A 26,298-nucleotide genomic window follows, 5' to 3' on the forward strand; every position below is an offset into this window, starting at 1 on the left:
CCAGATCACAGCAGTATCCATGTAATTAATTTTCTTCATTCCTACAACAGCCTGTAGCATCTGCTGAAGAGAAAAGCATGAGAAACACTTGCAGTAGTACAAGGAGTGGGTTTTTTTTCCCCCTCTCACAATTTGTAATTAAATGCTGATCCATACCATCAAGTACGAGGAGTTTTCTCTCCAAAAATAAGGCATATTTTTGGAAAAAGTAGCATGAAGCATGGGGCAGTCAAATATTCTAGGTAGGTTATAGAATTTCTATTCCCTCTAATGAAGAAAGCTCTCATAATCCCTGCCCCCCCACACCTCCCCTTGTGATTTATCTGGTTGAAATATAAAGGATATTCCAAAGTGCCTGATAGCATATAGAAACATTTCAGCAAATCCAATTAAATATTTGAGTCCCTCAAAGGTCGATACTGGGACCAGTACTATTCAATATATTCATCAGTTACTTGGATGAGGTAACAGAGTGCACTGTCAGCAAGTTTGCTGATGATACAAAACTGGGAAGAGTGACTGAAACACCAGAAGGCTGTGCTGCCATCCAGCGAGGACTAGACAGGCTGGAGAGTTGGACAGGGAAAAATTTAATGAAATATAACAAGAGCAAGTGTAGAGTCTTGCATCTGGGTAGGAACAACCCCAGGTTCCAGTATAAGTTGGGGAACGACCTATTAGAGAGCAGTATAGGGGAAAGGGACCTGGGGGTCCTGCTGGACAGCAGGATGACCATGAGCCTGCACTGTGCTCTTGTGGCCAGGAAGGCCAATGGCATCCTGGGGGATATTAGAAGGAGTGTAGTTAGTAGGTCGAGAGAGGTTCTCTTCCCTTCCCCTCTACTCTGCCCTGGTGAGACCACATCTGGAATATTGTGTCCAGTTCTGGGCCCCTCAGTTCAAGAAGGACAGAGAACTGCTGGAGAGAGTCGAGCACAGAGCCACAAAGATGATTAAGAGAGTGGAGCATCTCCCTCATGAGGAAAGGCTGAGGGAGCTGGGGCTCTTTAGCTTGAAGAAGAGGAGACTGAGGGGTGACCTCATTCATGTTTATAAATATGTACAGGGTGAGTGTCACGAGGATGGAGCCAGGCTCTTCTCTGTGACAACTAATGATAAGACAAGGGGAAATGGGTACAAACTGGAGCACAGGAGGTTACACTTAAATATGAGAAGAATCTTCTTCACGGTGAGGATGACAGAACACTGGAACTGGCTGCCCAGGGAAGTTGTGGAGTCTCCTACTCTGGAGACATTCAAAACTCACCTGGACGCCTTCCTGTGTAACCTCATCTAGGTGTTCCATCTCCAGCAGGGGGATTGAACTAGATGATCTTTTGAGGTCCTTTCCAATCCCTAACATTTTGTGACTTCAAAATGTAAAGTTTCAGGGGTGCATGTGTATGTTTAGCCATGTGCCCTAAGGAAAAAAAGGTTTATGCAGTTGTGCTGTTTCTCAATTTCCTTCTGATATTTTGAACCCTCAGTCATAACCCCCTTAGCTGACATTTAAGGTCTCAAAGCTATTATGTCCTTAGGAGATTTGTGAAAATGGATAGTATGGTTGGGTAAAGGAGAGAGGTACTGTTGAAGAATTATGCTCAACCTTTCCTATTGGAATCATAGAATCACAGAACATCCTGAGTTGTTGACTCATATTGAGCTCACCATCAACCAAAACCCCCAGATCCCTTTCTGCAGGGCTGCACTCCAGCCTCTTTTCCCCCAGTCTATACATACATGCAGGATTACACCCTCCCAGTTGCAGAATCCAGCATTTGTCCTTGTTAAATTTCATATTGCTGGTGATTGCCCAGTGCTCTAATCTATCAAGATTTCTGTGTAAGTTCTCTCTGCCTTCAAGGAAATCAACAGCTCCTCCTATTTTAGTATCATTGGCAGACTTACTTAGTGTGCACTTAACTCCCGTGTCCAGGACATAGATAAAACCACTGAGAACTGGCCCTAAAATTGAGCCCTGAGGAACTCCAGTAGTGACTGGCTACCAGCCAGATGTTACCCCATTTACTACAACTCTTTGAGCCTGACCCTTCAGCCGATTGTTCACCCATTGTATTGTATAAATGTCTAACTGTATACTGGACATTAGACATGAGAGACCTCATACAAGAGTAGCCCATAGGGGATCAGGCTTTGTTGCTTCAGCTCCTTGCCAGTTACATAGCATAATTTTCTGGTTAATTCCAGATTACTATTACTATCGCTGCTCCAGATTATTGTTTTAAGCATTTCCAACTCTCGACAGGTCCAATGTATCTTTTCACATTTTCCTATTGTCCTTTTCTCCTACCAAGATTAAACAAAATTGCCTTAAATCAAGCTGTAATTACAAATGTTCATAGGTACAAAGAGTTATGTTCTTTATTGTGGTGTCTCAAACTTTCTGGGATTAAGTATTTTCTCTTTAAATGTACAACATACACACATGAGCTATCTTTAAAAAAATACTTCCAGTCACCACAGAGAATTAAACAGACAAAAACATCCACTGAAGTTGATAAAAACTCACCTCTTGGCTTCAGTGACCATTGGATCAGGCCCAAAGCCAGTTGTGTTAGTAAGCTGCTTTGTGTTCAAGCTAACAGACTTAAAGCCCCTCTCAAAAGGGCTTTTCATTCTGCAGTTTAATGCAGTCAGCAACTTCACTCTTGCAAAAGGAAAAAAAATGACCTAATTCCCTCAAGTTCACAAACACCTCTCATTTTAGTACTTGACCTTGTGTCTTGATAATTGTTAATTTCCTCTGCATTAATGTCTCATGTATCTTTTAAGTATGCAGCTAATGGTACGAGATCTGTTGTGCAAAAGTACTGTTCATTTGTGGAGTATTCTCAGTCTTGAATTTTCAGGCTTTTAAACTTATCAACTTGGTGTCAAACTTACTGTAGGTGCAAGTCTATTTCATATCTCAGATCTGAACATTTCAGCTGTTGTGAGGCTAGTCCTACAAAGAGAGAGGTCACTGAGGATTTTTTTCCATCAGAAATAAGGGTTTTTTCACCCTTCAAAGTCTAGGACAGTTGAAAGGATTTTACTCAACCTGCTAAAATGTCTCTTTTTGCCAAAGGCAAGCAAATAATGAGCACAGAAGTTGTAAATACTTTTGCCATCTTAACTATAGCAATGTGACTATAGAGCAATCACTGCAAAAGAATATCTTATGCAGAATGTGTGTTCAGTAACTTAGGGATATGAACCTGCAAATACCTATGCTCATGTGATATCCATGTGACTAGTCCTGCTGAAATGTCACATGGCTTTATGAAGAGAAGGCTGAGTAGTATCTGTACCATTTTTTACAACAGTTCTATAATAGAGCTGTGACACTTCAGCGTTCCATACACACCTCTTTTGACTGCTTCCATGTCTCCCTCCCATTTCACAGATCTGCTTTTACTATGCACGTTGAAGCTGGACATTCGTCAGTTCCTGAGGAAGGACCCAAAGACCTTCGTTGTCCTCTTTGCCTATATCACACCAAATATAAATGTAACATGATTGATCATATAGTTCTGCACAGAGGTAAAGATGTCCCTATATACATCTACATCTGACAAAGAGAATGCTGAACAGAACATCACTCTTTCAGATTGATCCATTAAGGTTTTTCTCTGTATGCGAGCTCAGATATGTTGAATAGATCAGGTATAAGTACATATTATTTCTTTTCTGTGAAATATAGCTTACCAATGTAGAAGTGGGACAGAGTTTGTCACGGTTGAGATGGACAAACGACATAGACCAAGTTCTTCCAGGATGAAAGTAGTAGATGCCATTTATTGCCACAAGTGTATTTTTATACAGTTTTACCAATTCATGTGTCTCTTCACTATTGGTTACAAGTTACAGCAGTAACATCTCATTGGCTATTTTTGCTATCATCAATGTTACTCTTCTACTCCCTTCTCTCTCATGGGTACATCCTTAACATCTCCAGATACTCCATTACTCCCATCTTTCTCACGGGTAGTCCTTCATATCTTCAAGACTAATTTCTGTTCCCATGCCCTCTGTCAGGGAATCCACGGACCAACCGTAGTCCCACAGAGTTAAAATCCTTTTTAAGCTTTTCCTCTAGAGAGGTCAGCAGTTGTCAAGTACCTGTTTAGCAAGAGTTAGACTAATTTACAACTTGGACCTAGGCTAAGGTTGTTTTCCATGTATGTATTTCTAAAGTGCTTGCTATCATAAACACTGTGATAGGATGTAGCAATTAAGTCTAGAAGCTTAAAAATATCCCTTGGCTGCTTGCTTGAAATTTCTCTCTTCATAACATCTTCTTTGTTGGAGCGATAAAGGACTCAGCAAACAATTTGATTCAATGTGAATCACGCTAAAGCCATTTATTACAGAAACCAGCCTCCTTATATATGCAACTATATTCTAATCACGCATCCACGCTCCAAGCATGGATTCGCTAAATGAGTATCATGGGCTGTCCATGCGCTGGAGTCTCACTGATGATACGTCCGATGATTCACGCCACGCGAGGACCCCGCTGATTGAGGAACGCCCCTCTTTCTCACAGCAGATTCTGTTCTCAGCTTCTCGAAGTGGCCTTAAGATTCCTTTAAGTCTGACTAATTCAACAACATATCTTTATCTATCAAAACCCCTCCGCACTTCTTCACCCATTCCTAGGAATAAGACGATTTTTCTTTTTTCTCCCCCCCTTTTTCTTTTAATCCAGCTAAAAGCAGGATTAGGGATTCCTATTAACTATCAGCAAGATCAGAAGAGACATCTTTTGTGGTGCTCTGGGCTGAGATTCCTCCACGCAGCCACTTTCCCTCCCCCTCTAGTGGGATGGGGAGGGAAAATCAGAAGGATAAAAGTGAGAAAACTCGTGGGTTGAGATAAAGACAGCTTAATAGCAAAAGCAAAAGCTGCATACACAAGCAAAACAAATTAAGGCATTTATTCACTACTTCCCATCATCAGGCAGATGTTTGAAGCCATCTCCAGGAAAGCAGGGCTTCATCTTGTGTAATGGATACTTGGGAAGACAAACGCCATAACTCCAAATGTCCCCCCACTTCCTTCTTCCCAAAGCTTTTATTGCTAAGTGTGTCATCATATGCAATATCCCTTTGGTCAGTTGGGGTCAGCTGTCCCAGCTATGTCCCCTCCCAGATTCTTGTGCACCTCCAGCCTACTTGCTGGTGAGGCAGTGTGAGGAGCAGAAAAGGCCTTGACTGTGTGTGTTAGGGAATAGACTGCTGTGGGAAACCTAGGGAAAAGAAACTTCCCTAACAGATTTTACTGCTCAGCAATAGCTAAAATATCCCTTTATTATCAACACTGTTTTCAGCAGTAATCCAAAACATAGCCCCATACAAGCTACTGTAAAGAAAATTAACTCCATCCCAGCCAGACCCAGTACACCTGCCCACAGCTATCACACTTAATGCTTGTAGGGTCTCTTGGCTACCAAAATTCAAACCTGTGTGTTGGGATAGTTCTCTGTCTGCTTGCAGGTTGGGCAGAGTTTTTGAGTATTGTATTGCTGGTGAGCAAACATGTTTCACATGCCATCTTTTTCTTGGAGGAGCTTCTGGCATTGCAACCACTGTCATAATCCCTTGTAGCAAACTCCGTTTCAATGGTGATTATTTAAGGTCCTTCCTGTACTAAAGTAGTGAAGTAGATGTATATCATTCTGTGATTCTTTTTGCTTTAAAGGCTATTTTGAAGGAACATTTGAGAAAAAGGCTAAGAAATGTTCAAGGACCCAAAGGGTGTATAACGAAGGTGTCTTAGTAAGTGTAATGGTGCTTTTACTTAGGTGCAAGCTTGTCCTTGAAGGTATCATAGTGCTGTATTTGTCCAGCTTTAGGGCATGCTTCAGGATTATTTCTCTAGAGAAAAGGTGGGTTTGGAAGGTGGGGGCGGGGGGGGGGGGGTGGGGGTTACAGGGGAGGGGGCAGGGAACACAAACCCTGGGGCTCCAAATACTGACTTCGGCACATTTTGTGAGACAGTGTTCTCTGATTTGTGGTTGTGCCCAAAATCAAGTAGAGAAAGTCTGACAGTTCAAATGCAAATAAACAGAGAGAGAGAGAGAGAGATTTTGCTGGGCCTAGTTAGTCGAACTTCCAGCAAAAGTAGACAATGCTAAAAATGTTGAAATGCAACAATGGAGTAGCACATCATGGATGGGTTCAAGCAGTTGTGCTGGCTTTAGAGAGCTGTTTCTCACCAAATGCTGGGAAGCATGGGTGGTTACCCCCTGAATATGTGACACCAGATCTGTGCTTTTGTATAGCTGTAGCTTTAGTTGCACAAAGCACCCTTGAGCCCTTGTGCTGTTGAAACAAATCTGTAGTAGGAAGGGATGTGATTATACACTCACTAGAGTATTGGGGGAGGTAAAACAGGATAAAGGATTTAATGCAAATGAAAATTTAGCCTTTAAAGAGTTTTATAGGCCCCTGAGGGAAGGGCAAGGATTTTTCCTCAAACACGCAGTACCCAGACTGTAAAGGAGTTAAGGTCCTTTAATTTTTTTTTTTTTTTTTTTTTTCTCTGGTGTATATATCCAGATTAAAACCTACTGTTGTGCGCCTGGGGAGGAATAACCCCAGACACCAGTACAGGTTAGGGGCAGACCTGATGGAAAGCAGCATTGCAGAGAAGCACTTGGGAATTCTGGTCGACAACAGGTTAAGCGTGAGTCGGCAATGTGCCCTTGTGGCCAAGAAGGCCAACAATACCTGGGGTGCATTAAGAAGATTGTGACCAGCAGGTTGAAGGAGGTTATCCTCCCCCTCTACTCTGCCCTGGTGAGGCTGCATCTGGAGTACTGTGTCTAGTTCTGGGCTCCCCAGTTTAAGAAGGACAAGGAATTACTGGAGGGAGTCCAGGGCTACAAAGATGATTAGGGTCTGGAGCATCTTTCTTATGAGGAGACACTGAGAGAGATGGGTCTGTTCAGGCTGGAAAAGAGAAGGCTGAGCAGGGATCTCATCAATGTTTATAAATATCTCAAGGGTGGATGTCAAGAGGATAAGACCAGGCTCTTTTCAGTGGTGCCCAACGATAGGATGAGGGGCAAGGGGCACAGGCTGAAACATAGGAGGTTCTATCTGTATATGAAGAGAAACTTCTTTAATTTGAGGGTGACAGAGCACTGGAACAGGCTGTCCAGAGAGGTTGTGGAGTCTCCTTCCCTGGAGATATTCAAAACCCACCTGGACACATTAATGTGCAGTCTACTCCAGGTGAACCTGCTTCAACAGGTGGGTTGGACTAGATGATCTCCAGAAGCCCCTTCCAACCCTAACCTTTCTGTGATTCTATGTGTCTAATTGTGGCAGCTAAAGCAGAGGATTTTGATGGGGTTTAATGTGCACAGAAAGAAAGTGCTGCTGTGCAGACAGGGCTGAAGGATGTTGCACAGTCTCAGATTGACTTCATTTCTTGCAGCTATTGGGACTGATAAAACAGTCTCAAGTTGTGGTCTGAGCATATTTGTTCTCCAGGCAGAGGAAGCAGTACATTGTCAGAAGACTGAAGGTTTTGATTAATTTTCTGTATTATTTTCTCTCTTATGCAAAAGACCCTCCAGCAAAATGAGAAAACAGTTCTAGATTTCTAACTTATTGTCAAGGTTTAAGGCAAGGCGGCAATAAACCATGGCAGATGCTCCCTGTTACCCTCTTACCTCCCGCCACCCCTTCCTTTAGATCGGAAAGATAAGGGAAGATAAGAGGGAAGGAAGAGGGACTTAGACTTCAAGTCAGAAGGTTTTAAAGGGTTTTACAAATGCTACTAATAGATAGAGAATATATATATACAAAACATACAAAACCAATCTTGAGTGCTCGATATGGAGTTGACGTCACTCCAGCAGCAGCGGAGCTGGGTGTGTGGAGCTGGCGTGGCTCCAGCAGGTGCAGGTCAGGCCCCTGAAAGTCATGGGTGGGACTTCACAGCAAACCGGAAACCAGTTGCAGGGATGCAGGACCTGAGGCCTGTAGAATCTCAGACATATAAAGTCCTCTCTGGATGCCAGCCATAGTCAAAGAGCACACTGACCCTCGTAATCACCCTCTTATATAGGGGGTATGACAATTATAGGATAGAATACTCAATTGGTCAATTTAAATCACCTGTTCCATCCACCCCTCCCACTAAAAAAGATCTGGTCTCGTTTTTAACAAAACCAGGACACTTATAATTTAACTTTCAAAATGGTGGCATCCCAAGTCCCCAATTTGGCAGCATGAAGTTGAAATGAAGACTATTTGCCTCTTAGTGAATAGCTACAGAAGTTGATTCTTACCAAGCTACAACATTATTGTTATGGCCAGCAGGATGTTGCCAGTTTGCCACTGAGAGCCTTCTGTCATGTGTTGCCTACTCTGCTGAGTCAGTTCCTCAGAGTGATTTGACTTTGATTCATAGAATCATAGAAAAGTCTACATTGGATGAGACTTCTGGAGATCATCTGGTCCAACCATCTGTTTGAAGCAGTACCTTAGATTAGGTTATCCAGGGCCCTGTCAAGCCAAGTCTTGAATATTTCCAGCAAGGGAGATTCCACTTCTCCTCCGGATAACCTATTCCAATGTTTAATTTTTTTCATGGTGAAGAATTTTCTTGTATCCAGATGGAATTGCCCCTGAAGCAACTTGTGCCCATTGCTTCTTTTCATGTCACCACACATCCTTATGAAGGAAGTACCTCCATCTTCTCTTTAACTACCTTTTAGGGATTGGTTTGCCTTCATTGTTACCAGGGCACACTGCTGTCTTGTAGTCATCTTGCTGCCCACCAGGATCCCCAAGTACTTTACAGCAGAGTTCCACCCCAGACAGTTAGACCCCAGCCTGTACTGCACTTGGGATAATTCTTTTCCAGGTGCAGGACTTAACATTTATCTTTGTTAAACCTCAATCAATTCTTGCTGGCCCAGTCTTCCAGACAGTCAAGTTCTCTGTAAGTTTGCTCTTCCTTCTGCTGTATCTACCTCTCCCGCCAGTTTGGTGTCATCTGCAAACTTGATGAGTGTGTATTCAATACTGTCATACAGATCATTTATAAAGATATTGAATAGTACCAGACCCAGAATCAACCTCTGAGGAACTCCACTCATGACTAGCTGCCAGTCTGACTGTTCTTACCTCAAAAGATGATAGTTAATGGCTCATTTTAGCCAGTTTTCTATACATCTTGTGGTCCATCTTTCTAGTCCAAATCTTGCTAGCTTGTCAACAAGGTTGTTCTTGGAGGCCACATCAAAGACCATGCTAAAATTCAAGGTAGATGATGCCCACAGTTCTCCTCTCATCCACTGAGCAAGTTAATTCATCATAGAAGTCAGTCCAGTTGGTCAAGTACGATTCATCCTTTGTGGGCTGAAGCAGGGAGTGAATATGGAAATTACAAAACCAGTAGCTACTTTACAGGCAAACAATTAGAAGAGATTTGGCTCTTGAGTTCCTCTTGGCCTTCATAACAGGCAAATCTGAGCTCTTGAAAGTTGCATAGTGGAGACTGAACTCCTGCACCATGCTCAGCAGAGATCTTGGCCTTTCATTTAGTCCAGGCGGTGCAATTAGGTTTGATTGTCCTTTCCAGCAAATTTTCCCATTGTGAAATGCCTCGATATTTTTCCAGCACTGAACACAACCCGCCAAAATCAATAGTAGGGGTCCTTGTTTATAATCCTCAAGGCATTTGTTTTTCAGGAATAATTTTACTTTTATTTCTTAGCATAAATTATTTTCTCCTTCCATTTCATAGAATTGTCATCTGTTGTGAGCAAAACATACGCTTGCTTTGACTTTACATACTGTCAATATTTAGTGCATTAATTGCTTTTCTATTTAATCTCAGATCTGTATTACAAATATCCCAAATGTTCAGTCTAAAGCAGTGACTAAATTTCTTCAGAGATGATGCTGGGGGAAAGAGGGGCAGAGGTCCCCTTAGTCCTTTTGCTAAACTGTTCTACAGCATGTCATCTTTTTACAGTGCATACATGGTAGCCTTTGTGGGCACTGCTGAATTTTAATGAAATTTGTGTACAGAAGCCAAAGCTAAGTTTCACAATTTCTGGATAGGACTCACCATTTGTTGCAATTTTGCCAGTTACAAAAAAAACCAAACTTTTATACCATCCCCTGTTTTAGTGTTTTTTAAAATGTATAATGTGCCAGAAAAAAAACTACTTTTCAAATACTTTAAACAGTGTTTCTCTTTTAAAAACTTTTTGTTGGAACTTTTTTCACTTTTAAAAACAAGTTACCTTATTTTAGTGAATTCAGTTGCACAGAGCTGTAAACATTCTTGTTATGCATTCAAAATCACAACTTTTAACTCTTGTTGCCCTTTAGAGCATGTGCACCCCTGTCCCTTTTCCCACTTGACCCTGAATGAACACAACATTTTTTTGCAACAACTTCTGGAGAGGAACCATAAGTTTTCAAGGACTAAGATATAGCTTTGGGGGAAACTTCCACTTTTTAAAGTGCACAAAGAGAAAGTTCTGAGGTAGGAAAAAGTTGTTTAAAAAAGGAGGACAGGGACAAGAACAAACTGAGGAGGGTGGAATATTTAGATGGGCTGTGGAAAATTAGGCTCATGAATATATATGCATATGAATATGCATTAGCCAAAGATAAATGGATGAATTCTGCAGCTCTTGCCTCCCTATAGAAATTATAAGAGATATGTCAATGCACACAAGTCACCTACCCTTCATGTTTACCCTCTAAGAATCAGACCTGGGATTATTTTTGTTTGTTTGATTAATGATGATCTTCATGAGGAAGATCAAACTCTTTGTTTAATCTGCAGTCCATAAGGAATAATAGTATTACATTTCAGTGTTCTACTTCAAAACTACAGTTGACTAACAAAAGCTGTAGTGAAGATCTTCTGGTGACCCTCTACTGAAAGGTCAAATTTGGGATTTCCCCTGCATGGACAGCTCAGAGAAACACAGTGGATGAATGTTGCAGACATCAGAATTCTATCTCCAAAGACTGAAATTAATTGTGCTACCCTATTAAAAGTGTGGGTTTTGCATGAGACAAGAAATAGAGAGTTTAAAAACTCAGTGAGAGTGTTTTCAATACGTTTGTAGCATAATCAGAATTGCAGGAAGCATGAAATAAAATATGTGTGGATTTTGAATCTTAACTATTAAAAAACTGAGGACATGTTGAAAGTTTCTGGCTGATCTCTGCACAACCACCTTCAGGAGAAGATGCTGCTGCACACAAATTCTCAGTCCCACAGGGAGTAGCATTAAATGTAATGGTGAGAATACCAGTTCTGATCATCAGAAGCTGGGAAGGTAATGTATTAGAAATCACCTTACATGTTCCCTGTTTATTACAGTTCTAGCACCTTTTACTGGCTTCTGTCATGTATTGAACCAGAATGGAGCTTAGTCTGACTGATTTATGTCTGCTTTTATATTCCTAGGCTCTGCTACTCTGTCTCACAAATCTGCCCTGACAGTCTTATCTGCCCCAAATATTTTCTTCCTATCCTGTTCACCTAATGAGTGGTTACATTTGCAAGGACACCTGCATTTGTAGTCATATAGAATTAACTCTATATAGAAAGGGAATTTTCTTGTATTTCTTTGTTGGTCCAGTTTTAGCTAGATAGGTGGATTACGTACACAAATAGCAGATCCTGTTTCTTGCATGGGTGGTATGTTACAAGCTGTTGCCTGATGGTTTTTAACTCTTAAAACTTAATAAACATTCCCCTCTCCCCACAGAAGAACGGGTTGTTCCTATTGAAGTTTGCCGTTCCAAACTGTCAAAATACTTGCAGGGAGTTGTTTTCTGCTGTGATAAATGTACCTTTACCTGCTCCAGTGATGAGAGTTTGCAGCAACACACAGAGAAGCACAATGAACTTAAACCTTACAAATGTCAACTCTGCTACTATGAGACCAAACACACAGAGGAGCTGGACACTCATCTTCGAGATGAGCACAAGGTAAGATCCAAAGGGATTTAATTTGTAACAATCCACTTCTTGCAAATGCTTATCTAGTTTATTTGCATGCCCACTCTGAATAGCAAACCCACTTTTTTTTTCCCAAAATTTGGAGAAGGCTCTTTCTCTCAAGTTCTGTATTTTTTCAGAAATTCAAGATTGTGTGTTTCTGAAGCTGTTGAGATTGATCAGAATTCACAGACTATTAAATGTAGAGTATGATTATCTGGTAAAAGCATTTGTATATATTGTGAGATTTATTTTTTTAAGTTATGAAACAATATTAAGACTGTGTGATTCAGATACTCATAAGACACAGGAGCTTCCAAAGCATAAGATTCCTCTGGCAACTTGGGCAAAGTGACATGCCATGCATATTTTAATAACATAAGTCAGTACATTCCAGTTTACATTTAACAAGGGAAAGAGAGAAACTTGTTATACTTACTGCTTAAGTTAAGGCTGCTTTGGTGTTTGTGTCGAACCTTCTGAGTGCAGACCTGATCCATACTTGGAGAAGTCACTAGAAAGCTTTCCACAGACTTCTGTCTGCTTTGGATTTCTGTAGTTCTCAGCTGTGTTGCTGTGAGAGTAACAAAATTCTAGAACTAAGGCATGTTTACAGAATATTTTTTTGTCAGTTTGTGGGGAGGGAACTCATTGAATCCAACTATCAGGAGCTGAGCTGCCTGATTCTCACTAAAAACTTGTTCACACTTTGTTGACTGAACAACATTTCACCCCTCCCACCCAAAAAAACACAATTGACAAAATGGGTGTCAAAAGTACCAGCAAAACTGCCTGCATTTTAAAAATGAACACTGTGAACTTATGTTGGCTTGGTATGCTTGTCTCCCTTTATTGCTCCTTATTTCTACTTGAGAATCTTTCTGCAGTTTAACTGGTGTCTGAGATGTTGCACACCTCCCAGTGACCACAGTAAGGGTCCTAGGAGATCCAAGAAGCACTATTCTCCACTCCTCTGACTGAGTGCATCAGGATGGGCAGATTTTCCCTCTACTTGGGTCTCTCTTCTCTCCAATAAAAACCTGAAGTGATTACTCCCAGTAGTAAGGGTTATTTTCCTCCTATCTTTCTTTAATCATTTCTAAATGTTATCTGACCAATTTGTGCCCACTCTCTGGGCTCAGGTACACAACTGGCTTACTACATCTTAAAGAGCTTCTGTGCATAAACTGAGTCACAGTAAGTGCCATGCATGTGTCCGCCTTTGCTTAAATCTAATAGGTAACTTGTTAAGTCAGAGCACCTCAACACAGCTGTCAGTTCCAGGAACATGATACTAATACACTGCTGAATTTAGGGTAGCTCGCTATTTGCTGATATATCACTATGTGGTGAGTTGATCTTGGCTGGCAGGGAAAGGCCCACTCAGTCACTGTCTCACTCCCCCTCCTCATATAGGACAGGGGGAGTGTTGTGATTTAACCCCAGTGGGCAGCTAAACCCCACACAGCTGTTCGCTTGCTCCCTTTGCACTGGGATGGGGGAGAGAATCAGAAGGGTAGATGAGAAAAATTGTGGCTTGAGATACAGTTTAATAGGGAAAGCAAAAACCACACATGCAAGCAAAGCAAACTAAGGAATTCATTCACTGCTTCCCATCAGCAGACAGATGTTCAGCCATCTCCAGGAAAGCAGGGCTCCATCACACATAACAGTAAATGGGGAAGACAAAATTCCATAAGTCTGAACATCCCCCTCTTCCTTGGTCTTCCCAAACCTTTTATTGCTGAGCATGATGTCATATGGTGCGGGACATCCCTTTGATCAGCTGGGGTCATCTGTCCCAGCTGTGTCCCCTCCCAACTTCTTGTGCACCCCTAGCCTGCACACTGGCAGGGCAGTGTGAGAAGCAAAGGCGGCCTTGACTCTGTGTAAGCATTGCTCAGCAATATTTAAAACATCCCTGTGTTATCAACATTGTTTTCAGCACAAATCCAAAACATAGCCCCATACAAGCTACTATGAAGAAAATTAATTCTGTCCCAGCCAAAACCAGTACAGGGAGAAAATATGGTGAAAAAGCTCCTCATGGGTCAAGATAAAGACAGGGAGATCACTTATCAATTACTGTCAGAGGCAAAACAGACTTGAATTGGGGAAAATTAATTTTTTGATAATTAAAACAGAGTTGAATGGTGAGAAACAAAGACAAAAAACCTTAAACACCTTCTCTCCCCCCCAACCTATTTTTCCCAAGCTCAACTTCATTCCTTCCTTTGCAGGTCCTCTGTCTTCTCCCCCCACCCTGAATGGTGCAGGGGATATGGGGAATGGTGGTTGCAGTAATTTCATAACAGTTATTCTCTGCTGCTCCTTCCTCCTCACACTTTTCCTCAGCTCCAGCATAGGGTCCCTCCCATAGGGAACACAGTCCTTCACAAATTGCTCTATCATGGGTCTTCTCCACAAGCTGCAGTTCCTGTCAGGAGAATCTGCTTCTGCATGGGCTGCAGTTCCTTCAGGTAATATCCACCTGCTCTGGTGTGGTCTTCTCCACAGGCTGCAGGGGAATCTCTGCTCTAGTGCCTGGAGAACCTCCTCCCCCTCCTTCTTCTCTGGCCTTGGTGTCTACAGGGTTGTTTCTCACACTTTTTTTTTCCTCATTCCTCACACTGTCATGCAGTGTTTTACCCTTTCTTAAATATGCTATCATAGAGGCACCACTGTCTTTACTGATTGGCTCAGCTTTGCCAGCTGTGGGCCCGTTGCAGAGCTGGCTAGAATTGGCTCTGTCTGGCACAGGGCAGCTCCTGATCTCTTCTCACAATATGTACTGCCTTAAGTTATATGCTTGTATTGGGTGGATGTGGCAAGATTTTTGTAGTGGGGGAGGGGGGAGGGAAATGCTGCAGGGGTGGCCTCTGTGGAGAAAGTTCAAGGTCTGCCCTGTGCTGGACAGAGATGGTTTCAGCCAGCTCCGTAATGGACCCACCACTGGCCAAAGATGAGCCCATGAGTTAAGCTGGTGGTGCCTCTGTGAAAACATACTTAAAAAATGGCAGAAAATTTTGGAGAGAGTAGGTGGGAATGCAGAGAGAATGAGGAAACTGAGAGAAGGAGGGGATTGGGGGAAACAACAGAGGAGTAGTAGGTGCTCCATGGTGGAGCAGATACTCTCAAAGAGACTCAAGTCTGTGGAGAACCCACACCAGGGCAGCTAGTCCCCCATTCCATGCCCCCCATCCCCAAATGTCCATAAGAACAGTCGATGACTTGGGCTCTGTCTGTCAAAGTGGTCATGCAGGTCCCATCTTTTCACACATGAAGCTGAATGAAACATTCACAAAAGATTTTTCTGCAGTTATGCTGTGCAATAGTGATGTTTGATCCTATCGGTTTTACACTCCCTTGAAAGGTGGGATACAACAGAGTGCTTAGCATTACTTGGATATTTTACTTCCTGTACCTCAAAATGAGGGAAGCTTCTCAAATAATAGGATCGTTTTGAGAAGCAAAATGGAGAAATTTAGTATGAAAGAGGAAAGAAGAATCATTAACAGTGAATGTAATTGTGTTTGAAGGAGAAACAATTATTAATTTGACTGATAAATTTCCCATTTCAGCCTATATCTTTGTTGGTGAGTTGTTTTTTTAATAGTTGATGATCATGTTTATTGCTGACAATACCATTTCTTTTAAGGTGAGTCGTAATTTTGAGCTGGTTGGATGGGTTAACTTGGATCAGCTGGAACAAATGAAGGGAAAAACAGAGAGCTCCAGCAGCGATGAGGAAGAAAAAGAGTTAAGCTGCAAAACTGAAAAGAGAGGTCAGTATAGTGCTTTTCCTTTTTTGTTGGATACTATAATGGACCCTGACAGTTCCATCAAGCAAGATGTTGACTCAACAGCAGATTTCTTAAGTCATGGAAGCTTGTCAGTATGGGCAAAATGGAGCTTTTGTCAAGACACTTCCTGGAGGAATTCTGTGTTTCTAATGCTTATGACAAGATTTCAGTTTAAGAAAACTAAATCATTCTACAAATAAAAATGTTATGAGAAAATACTGGTAACATCTGTGTGCAGATAACATCTATGAGGGCTTAGAAAAATACATAAATGGAGTATTTTAGTTGGCTTTCAGATTATTCTGTATTGGAAACCCATGTTCGGCTTTGCTGCTCCACATTATACCAGTGAGGGTGGTCAAGTTTATTTTGGGGCAATTGTCTGCCCACTGTCTGCCCAGCACTTACAAAGCATTCCTTCCCTCTTCTTCATGAGAGATGACCTTTTTTGCCATCACTTTGATTGGCAACTCTGAAGCTAGGGTAGTTCCATTCCTTACCTCAAAATCACTGTTCCAACTGTGTACTTTACATTTGTGCCTAAATTCACATCTATGAATAATCCCACTGAGTTTAGTAAGTCTTATTCATGTGTTTATTGTTCAGATGGTTAGCTAAGTAGGGATAAAGAAAGGTAGTTCTTGGTAAATTGGACTGTGAGGGGGGGTTGTGTGTGTTTTTGTGCTTGTTTGGGGTTTTTTTTGCCTTTAATATTAAAATAATTTTATTGCAAAACTCCGGTCCTGACTAGAATACTCTATATATTCTCACAGTCTGCTCTATAGTGCATGACTTCATCAATCAAATGCAATATGTTTGCAATTCTTGTTCAACAGTAAAAAGAGCTTGATTTGGACTCATAACTGCAGTGAGCTTTGTCATGCCTAATCATCAGGTTACAGGGGTCATTCAACCTCCTGATGCTGACTGCAGGCTGCCAAATTTCTATGAACTTAAAACTAAAAGCATACTGCCATGTTTACCTATTCCCTTCTTGTCACCATTTATTGCAGGGCAACAAGAAAGCATGGCAGATGCTTTCTATTAACCCACACCCTCCCCACTAAGGAAAGGGAATAGGAGGAAAAGGGAGAGAGACTTACAAGTTTGAAAGCTAAAAAAAGCTTTACTAATAATACTAATAATGAGAGAAAATAATACAAACCCAATATTGAATTTCCAAGCTTTTTTAAATACAGAGAGCAATAAAACATCTCTACAAATAGATATAACAGACTTAAAATGAAGGATGGGATTTTTCAGCTGCAATGTGTGTTGTGACTTTTCAGGATGGCTCTGTACCTTCTTGAAATCCTGGTCACTTCAGAGAACCTCAGTTTCCTTTTAAGTATAATACAAAACCTTGGCTCTTTATGTAGGTGTCTAAGTGGGAAGCACTCCATTATTTTGAAAGTCCTATTCCCCTCTCCCCTTTCCATATTGTAGTTAATTGACCTTTTCTCATAGTGATGGTTATAGAACTTTCACACTGCATTTTTAGGATAGGGAGAACAGTTTCAGAAATACCTACTTTTTAAAGGAAAATCATCTTCTTCAGGACATTTTTTCCTCCCTGAAGAGCATCGGGGAAGATCATAGTATAATCATAAAGGTTCCTTTTTGCCCTGATGCTCATGAATGTGCAGATAATATTGTTCTCTCCCAGAGACCATCATGTATCCTGACAGTAGAGCTCCAGAGAAGCGCTTTCCATGTGAGTTCTGTGGTCGATCATTTACAGAGGGCTCTGAGTGGGAACGACATGTGCTGAGGCATGGCATGTAAGTTGGTTTGCAGACTCCTTTGCATAACTGCTAAATGTAACAGTTGATCTTTGTGCATCTCCCCACCCATTCCTCCCTTCCCCACCCAAGAAACCTGTAATGAAAGCAAACATGGGAATATGACAGATTATTCTAAAAAGGGAAGAATTCTGCATAAAAAAAACATTGTTGGATGCAATTATGAGATGCATTTACTCAACAACTAGGTTGGTGCAAAAGTAATTGTGGTTTTGACCATGAATTTTAAATCACTGTAACTAGGCTCAAACACATCTTTATTAATCAAAATAAGAACCATTACAGTCAACACAGTTTTGCCAATGAGTTTGTTTATTCCTGTAGTGTAAAAATATGTGCTTCAGGATTCAACGAACTCTTGGAAAGCTTTTTCTGCATCCTGCTGGTTGTGGAAGCATTTTCCCTGCAAAAAGTTGTCGAGATGCTTGAAGAAGTGGTAGTCGGTTGGTGAGAGGTCAGGTGAATATGGTGTATGAGTTAAAACTTCGTAGCCCAATTTGTTCAACTTTTGAAGCACTGGTTGTGTGACATACGGTCGGGCATTGTCATGGAGAAGAATTGGGCCCTTTCTGTTGACCAATGCTGGCTGCAGGCATTGCAGTTTTCAGTGCATCTCATCGATTTGCTGAGCATATTTCTCAGATGTAATGGTTTTGTTGGGATTCAGAAAGCTATAGTGGATCAGACCAGCAGCAGACCACCAAACAGTGATCGTGACCTTTTTTTACTGCAAGTTTGGCTTTGGGAAGTGCTTTGGAGGTTCTTCTCAGTCCAACCGCTGAGCTGGTCATCACTGGTTGCCGTATACAATCCACTTTTTGTCGCACATCACAATCCGATCAAGAAATGGTTCACTGTTGTTGAGTAGAAGATGACACTTCAAAATGATGATTTTTTTTTATTTTCAGTCACCTCATGAGGCACTCACTTATGGAGCTTTTTCACCTTTCCAATTTGCTTCAAATGCCGAACAACCATAGAATGGTCAACATTGAGTTCTTCGGCAACTTCTTGTGTAGTTGTGAGGATCAGCTTCGATGATTGCTTTCATTTGGTCATTGTCAACTTCCCATGGCTGGCCACTATGCTCCTCATCTTCAAGGCTCTTGTCTCCTTCACAAAACTTCTTGAACCATGACTGCACTGTTCGTTAGCAGTTCCTGGGTCAAATGCATTGTTGATGTTGCAAGTTGTCTCCATTTTGAACTTGAATAAGAAAATTGCTTGAATTGGCTTTTTGTCTGACACCATTTCATAGTCTAAAAGAAATATAAAATAAACAGCAAGTAATAAGTCAGTAGCCAAAAAAAAACCCACCAAAGCAAGAAAGGCGCATTGAAGTTATGTATAACATAACCACATTTATTTAAGAATGTATTCCAATACCAAATGGCAAATTTCAACAATGCAAAAACTGCAATTCCTTTTGCACCAAACTAATAGATGCTTCTGTCCATCCTATTTGACCCAGGAACCCACAAGGTAATGGTTGTTTTTAAACCTGTACCTGAATATATCTGTATGTTCAAACACCCTTCCAGCTTGAGGTCTAGAGCAGACCTCAAACTGAAAGAAACCTTTATCTACAGATGGCCATTTCCAGAATACAGATCCTTCCAGAAATTCCCTCTGTTTGGGAGTTAAAATCTAGCGTGATCAAATCCAAATGTAGCACATAAATGTTCTGTGCTATGATCCTAAGGCTTAAACTTCATTTGAGGGTGAGTAACAGTTTGTTGGTCCAAAATTAACATTACTTGTGTCTGTTGATGATGTTTGCTTGCCAGGAAAGCAACACAGAAATGGCAGCAAATTATATGGAATATGGGTTTCTTTTGTTTTTTTCTCTTCCTTATTATTTCTCTCTAGCATGCTTTAAACTAAAATTGGAGTTGCAGTGCAAAGAATTATGTACGGAGAAGTTATAAGGGCTTCAAGTGAAGGAAAATCTCAATAAGTGTGCTCCCCAAAAAGCACATGGAGAAGTTAATAGCAAAGATCTTTTCCTTTCATACTAATAAATATCAGTCCATGCTGTGAAGTAATAGGCATGTCTGAAACATTAATTTTCCTTCTCTTGACAAAGATCTTTTCAACAGAATCACAGAATCACAGAATGGTTTGTGTTGAAAGGGATCTCTGGAGGTCCAACCCCCCTGCTAAAGCAGGTAGACCTAGAGCAGATTGCACAGGAATGTGTCCAGGCACTTGTTTGTATCACCAGGAGACTCCACAACCTCTCTGGGCAGCCTGTGCTCTGTCACCCTCAAAGTAAAGAAGTTTCTCCTCATATTCAGATGGCACTTCCTATCTTTCAGTTTGTGCTGATTACCCTGTCATTGGGCACCACTGAAGAGTCTGATCGCATTCTCTTGATACCCACCCTTAAGATATTAATAAGGATAAATAAGATCCCCTCTCAGTCTTTTCTCCAAGCTGAACAGACCAAGCACTTTCAGCTTTTCCTCATAAGAAAGATGCTCCAGACCCTAATCATCTTTGTAGCTCTCTGCTAGACACTCTCCAGTCATTCCTTGTCTTTCTTAAACTGGGGAGCCCAGAACTGGACACAGTACTCCAGATGCAGTCTCACCAGGGCAGAGTAGGGGGGGAGGATAACCTCCCTTGACCTGCTGGCCACACTCTTCTTAATGCATCCCAGGATTCCATTGGCCTTCTTGGCCACAAGGGCACATTGCTGGCTCATGGTCAGCCTGTTGTCCACCAGGACTCCCAGGTCCTTCTCTGCAGTGCTGCTTTCCAGCAGGTCAACCCCTAACCTGTACTGGTGCCTGGGGTTATTTCTCCCCAGGTGCAGGGCCCTACACTTGCCCTTATTGAATTTCATCAGTTTCTTCTCTGCCCAGTCCTTCAGCCTGTCCAGATCTTGTTGAATGGCAGCACGGCCTTCTGGTGTATCAACCTCTCCTTCCAGTTTGGTATCATCAGCAAACTTGCTGAGGGTGCACTCAGTCTCTTCATCCAGGTTGTTGATGAACAGGTTGAACAAGACTAGACCCAGTACTGACCCCTGAGGAACACCACTATCTACAGGCCTCTAACTAGACTCTGCACCGTTCATCACAACCCTTTGAGCTCTGCCATCCAGCCAGTTCTCAATCCATCTCAGTGTGAAGTCATCCAACCCACACTTCCTGAGCTTACCTATGAGGATGTTGTGCGAAACAGTGTCAAAAGCCTTGCTGAAGTCAAGGTAGACAACATCCACTGCTCTCTCCTCATCTGCCTAGCCAGTCATGCCATCATAGAAGGCTCTCAGGTTGGTCAAGCATGATTTCTCCTTGGTGAATCCATGCCGACTACTCCTGACAACCTTCTTTTCCTCCACATGCTTGGAGATGGCATCCAGAATGAGTTGTTCCATCACCTTTCCAGGGACAGAGGGGAGGCTGACTGGCCTGTGGTTTCCTGGGTCATCCTTCTTCCCCTTTTTGAAGACTGGAGTGACACTGGCCTCCAGTCCTCAGGCACCTCTCCTGTTCTCCATGACCTTTCAAAGGTGATGGAGAGTGGCTTAGCAAGAACATCTGCCAGCACTCGTGGGTGCATCCCATTGGGGCCCATGGATTTGTGGATGTCCAGTTTCCCTAAATGATCTCTGACCTGATCCTCCTCAGACAAGGGAAAGACTTCCTTTCTCCAGACTTTCTCTTACCTCCAGGGTCTGGGATTCCTGAAGGCCAGCCTTAGTTGTAAAGAATTAAACAAAGGCAGCATTCGGTAGCTCAGTCTTCTCTGTATCCTCCACCAACGTGGCACCCACATCATTCAGCAGCGGGCCCGCATTTTCCCTAATTTTCCTTTTGCTGCTGAGGTACTTGAAGAAGTCCTTCTTGTTGTCCTTGACATCCCTGGCCACATTTACTTCCAAGTGGAGCTTAGCCTTCCTCACCGCTTCCCCACATACTCTAACAATGTTCCTATATTCCTCCCAAGTGGCCTGTCCCTTTTCCATGAACTTCCTTCCTCCATTTGAGTTTTGTCAGAAGCTCCTTGCTCATCCATGCAGGTCTTCTGCTCTTTTTGCTTGACTTTTTGCTCATAGCTATGCACCAATCTTGAGCTTGGGGGAAGTGATGCTTGAATATTGACCAGCTCTCCTGGACCCCCCTGCCTTCTAGAGCCCTATCCCATGGGATTCCTCCAAGTAGGACCTTGCAGAGGCCAAAGTTAGCGCTCTTGAAGTCCATGGTTGTAATCTTATTTATTGCTCTTCTTCCTCCTCACAGGATCCTGAGCTTCACCATCTCATGGTCACTGCAGCCAAGGCTGCCCCCAACCTTCACATCTCCAACCAGTCCTTCTTTGTTTGTTAGTACAAGGTTCAGCAGCACATCTCTCCTCATTGCCTCCTCTACCACCTGTGTCAAAAAGTTATCGTCAGTGATCTGCAGGCACCTCCTGGACTATTTGTGTCTAGCTGTGTTGTCTTTGCAGCAGATATCAGTGTGGTTGAAGTCCCCCATGAGAACCAGGGCCTGTGATCGTGAATCTACTTTCCGCTGTCTGTAGAAGACCTCATCGACTTCTTCTTCCTGATCAGGTGGCCTGTAGTAAACACTCACAACGGTGTCGCCCATATTAGCCTGCCCCTTAATTCTTACCCATAAGCTCTTGACTCATTCTTCATCCCCTCACAGAGCTCGATACATTCCAGTTGCTCTCTCACGTAAAGAGCAACTCCACCAACTCACCCTGCTGGCCTGACTTTCCCAAAAAAGTACATAACCATCCATGATAGCATTTCAGTCATGCAAGCTATCCCATCATGTCTCTGTAATTTCAATGACATCATGGCCCTGCAACAGCACACATATCTCTAATTCTTCCTGTTTATTCCCCATGCTGCATGCATTGGTGTACAGGCATTTCATAGAAGTAATTGAGCATGCAGGTTTCCCAGGAGGGGTGCAAGAGGATCCACCATAGCCTTACACACCCTTGAGGTGGTTGGCCCTCTGGTTCTCATCTTGGGAGGCAGCTAAGGAACATTTGTCACTGCTCTGATTGGCCTGGCTTATTTGCCAGTTGGTTGCAATGGTGTGAGCATTGCCACTTTGGACCCTGCCCCCCCCAAGTCCTTCAGTTTAAAGTCTGCCTCACCAAGTTGTCCAGCCTGCTGCCAAAGATTCCCTTGCCTCTTCTAGACAGGTGGATTCCATCCCTCCCTAACAGATTATAGTCATCAAAGAATGTCCCATTGTCGTAAAAGCCAAAACCTTCATGACAGCACCCGCCACGAAGCCAGGAGTTGATGTGCATTATACATCTATTTCTGGCTGCTCCCTTTCCTCCAACTGGTAAAATGAAGGAAAAAAATAACTTGGGCCCCAATATTTTTCATTTCCACCTCCAGGGCTTTATAGTCTTCCTTGATTCTGCCCAGGTTCTGGGCTGTCTTTGCTGACCAGAGTTTCTTCAAAGACAAGATCTCAGCCAGGACTGTCTTCCAGCATATGGAAGATGTTTCAATGTAATATTGTAGCTAGGCTGTGGAGGGATAAAGGGTAAGAGAAAGTATTATTTCTTGTCTGTTTAAATAAAAATACTTGAAATGTTGCAAGCTTTAGTAATATTTATTGGTTTGTTTACTGATTGGGAGAAGTACTCTCCCTATTCCCTTGCATGTTTGGATTGTAAAGGTTTCCATTTTCTGCTGCTTGGATTTTCAGGGCTCTGAATGAAAGTAAGCAAGGGACCAGAGAGGACAGAAAACTGAAGGAGAACACAGAAAAAACTGTTAATACACTGACAGGAGAAGAAAAGGGAAGCACTGATAAAATGGTGGTGGTCTTCAACAACAGTGAAACTACAGTCAGTGTTGTAGCTGCTGACAAACCTCTCCAAGAGACCTCAAAGGCCAAAAATGAATAAAAAATTGGTGTGATTTTAATCAACTTGCTTGAACAGTGGTGAATGGGAAGGGATGGGCAGGTGGGGTGGGCAGAAGGAAGAAACAAAGCTGCTTTTAGTAATGAATGATCTATATTTCAAAGCACTGGTACCTATGTGAATATGTGTATATTAACGTTATTTAAATGATGGAATAAGCTATTCCATTATATCACTGCATCTTTTCTTCTGGATCTTGACAATGGGAAGTTACATTCATATTGGACTAATGAAACTCTTTGCATCTCTACATTACACAATGTGCTTTGCAGTAGAGACTTGTACTGTTTACAAACAGAAGCATAATGAGCATGGTTGGGGGGGTGATGTAACTTTTCAACATGCAAATTTCAGCATATTATGATTTTCCAGACCAAATACTGCTTTAGAAAATAAACCAAAACCAAGTCAGAAACTGCTTTGCTTAAAACAGATACCTGTTTCCTAATACCTCAAAATTACAGAGGAACATCTCTGCATTTGTTAGTACTTCCTGTTGTCATTATGATTAGAGAGACTGCTAGGCAAGGTGTTGAAAGGAGGAAGAAACAAAGTTTTAAAGAAAGGAAAACAAATTGTGCTTAAAATCCCACTGTGGATTTTATTTCTTAAAATACTGTGATTTTAATAAATAAATAAATAAATAAATAAATAATAATGAGAGAGTCTTTAATTTCTAGATAATGTTTTGTGAATTGCCATCCTTTATTCCAGGTAAGCTGTTTGTTAGTATTCAACTACAATTCTAGTATTTGATAGAATTTAATGTGACTGACTGTGTGGTTTTGTTTGACATATGTTTATTTCTTATCAGTTGGAACTGTTGCAAAAATTACACAATTAACTTTCTCATGCAAAATGAGTGGTGGTGTTATTTTTTTCCAAAGGGGAAGGGGACAGGGAAAATAATTCCTGTGAATATAAAACTTGTTATTTCTGTGTTTAGCATTAAAAAAAAATATATATTTTTTTTAAACTAAAGCACCAAACTAACAGCACAGCTATGTAGCTTATGGGCCAAAAACATCGGTCCTCCTAATTATTCTGTCAGTTTTCCAATGAGCATCTATTTGTCTCACACCAGTACTTTCTGTCAAGATTGGTGTCATCATCTCTTCCCCCCCACCCCCACCCTCCCCAGTTTGTGGGGTGGGTGGGTGTGCTTTTTTTGTTTCAGTATAGTGGGAGAGAATGATGTCAGTTCTTGTATCTTTTTTCAAGCAGAAGTGAAATAGTTACATACCACATTGATTCTGGAGAGCGCTAACGGGAGTTGCTAATCTTTCCCCCTGCTTCTTAGCTTTTAACATGAGGGGAGCAGTATAGAATGAATAGGAATCTACATACCTTGTGGCTGATCCTGCACTTTTTCTTTGGTGGAAATCCTACTCAATTCAACAGCAATTTTGCCTGAATAAGGAATACAGGATCCAGTATGTTCTGGTATGTTCTGATTTTGAACAAAGAACTTCTTTCCAAAAAGTAGGAAATACTTGACTAAAACCTAGTTTTAGAAATGCATGTGTCTTTGTCTTGTTTTTTTTTTTTTTTTTTGTTTGTTTGTTTGTTTGTTTGTTGGGGAGGGGTAAAGAAGCTGCTGAGGAAATGTTGCCCTAGACAGCTTCAAATAAAATTGATGGCAAAAATTGCATTTGTTGAATTAGTGCTATTTGAGAAGCATGGTGTTTTGCTTTTAAAGATTCGTCAGTTGTGGGTTTGCAGGATTTTTTGGTTTTGTTTTGTGGAGGGTTGTTTTTTTTGGAAGAGAGAAAGAGTATCATGTAGAAAACACACTGAAGAGAAAAGTATTTTTTTTGATCCTGCATTTGATTTATAATTGGCCTCATTTCAAATGTCTTTAAAAAGTTTCATACCTGGATTGAGGGTTTGTAATAGTTACCAAAAATGAATAAAACTAAACAATTGTGACATGCTTTTATCACTACTTTATTTTTCAAATGACATGTAAATATTGTAATCCACTGTATTTTTTTTGCTAACTTGTTAATAAAAATATGGGACCATAATCCTTTTAACAAGCCCAGAAAGACTTTTTTTTCCTTTTCCTAAAAATGTATACCTGATATATTGTGGATACACATTTTAGATGCATTGTTATGTTGACTGTAATGATATAGAATTGAAAATAACTTTTTTTTTTTTTCATTGTTTAATTTATACAAAGGAATTTTTCAGAGTCTGGCAGAAGGAAATAAATAGCAAAATGCTAACCCATTGGCTTCAGCACTTGGTGTTTCCTGACTTTTAAATTACTCATTTCTGATGGGGAACAGGAGGAGAATGCTGAAGTGTTGTGCTTGAAAGGTATGTTCTTTTTTTAAAAAAAGGAAATTAATATAAACTGTAAGGGTATGTGGAAGGAGAGAGCATCTGCTCCATTAGGTCAAAGATCTTTTCAGTGCAAAAAGGAATAATAATAAGACAAGGAGGAAGCCATAAACAAGAACATACAGAGCCACAAACCTGATTGGCATGATAAGGGAGGCAATGATGAGAATGAAACACGGTCAGTCACGCTAAGTGATAAGCCTAATTCCCTTAGCATTGACTCATAAGGCAAGTGCTCCACCTCCCTGATCAGCTTGGGAACATCCACTGAACTTGCTCAAATTTAGCAACACCTTCCTTGGCGGGAGGGGGGGGGGGGAGGGGTAAAACTGGATGCAGTCTAACAAGTGCTGAGTAGAGGGGGATAATCACTTCCCTCAGTCTACTGGCTACACTCCTCTTGATACAGACCAGGATACTGTTAGCCTTCATCACTGC

The 26,298-nt window shown here is 41.5% G+C and overlaps 1 protein-coding gene across 10 annotated transcripts in view; it reads left to right on the plus strand.

The window, feature by feature from the left end:
* Window positions 1–25,755, plus strand: part of LOC135575271 (zinc finger protein 462-like) — a 166,033-nt gene extending 140,278 nt beyond the window's left edge. For 5 of the 10 annotated variants that reach the window (XM_065045038.1, XM_065045042.1, XM_065045040.1 and 2 more), the window contains 5 exons: window positions 3,406–3,542; window positions 11,761–11,984; window positions 15,652–15,778; window positions 17,463–17,577; window positions 23,292–25,755. In XM_065045038.1, coding sequence (XP_064901110.1) covers window positions 3,406–3,542; window positions 11,761–11,984; window positions 15,652–15,778; window positions 17,463–17,577; window positions 23,292–23,493 — 805 coding nt within the window. In that variant the 3' untranslated portion in view covers window positions 23,494–25,755. Of the gene's footprint in view, window positions 1–3,405; window positions 3,543–11,760; window positions 11,985–15,651; window positions 15,779–17,442; window positions 17,578–19,187; window positions 19,320–23,291 lie in introns of those variants that run through there. The other 5 variants (XR_010468758.1, XR_010468759.1, XM_065045043.1 and 2 more) reach the window with 5 other exon arrangements.
* The last annotated feature ends 543 nt before the right edge of the window (window positions 25,756–26,298 follow it).

Source organism: Columba livia, chromosome W (assembly GCF_036013475.1).
Source record: "Columba livia isolate bColLiv1 breed racing homer chromosome W, bColLiv1.pat.W.v2, whole genome shotgun sequence".
NCBI classification, from domain to species: Eukaryota; Metazoa; Chordata; class Aves; order Columbiformes; family Columbidae; genus Columba; species Columba livia.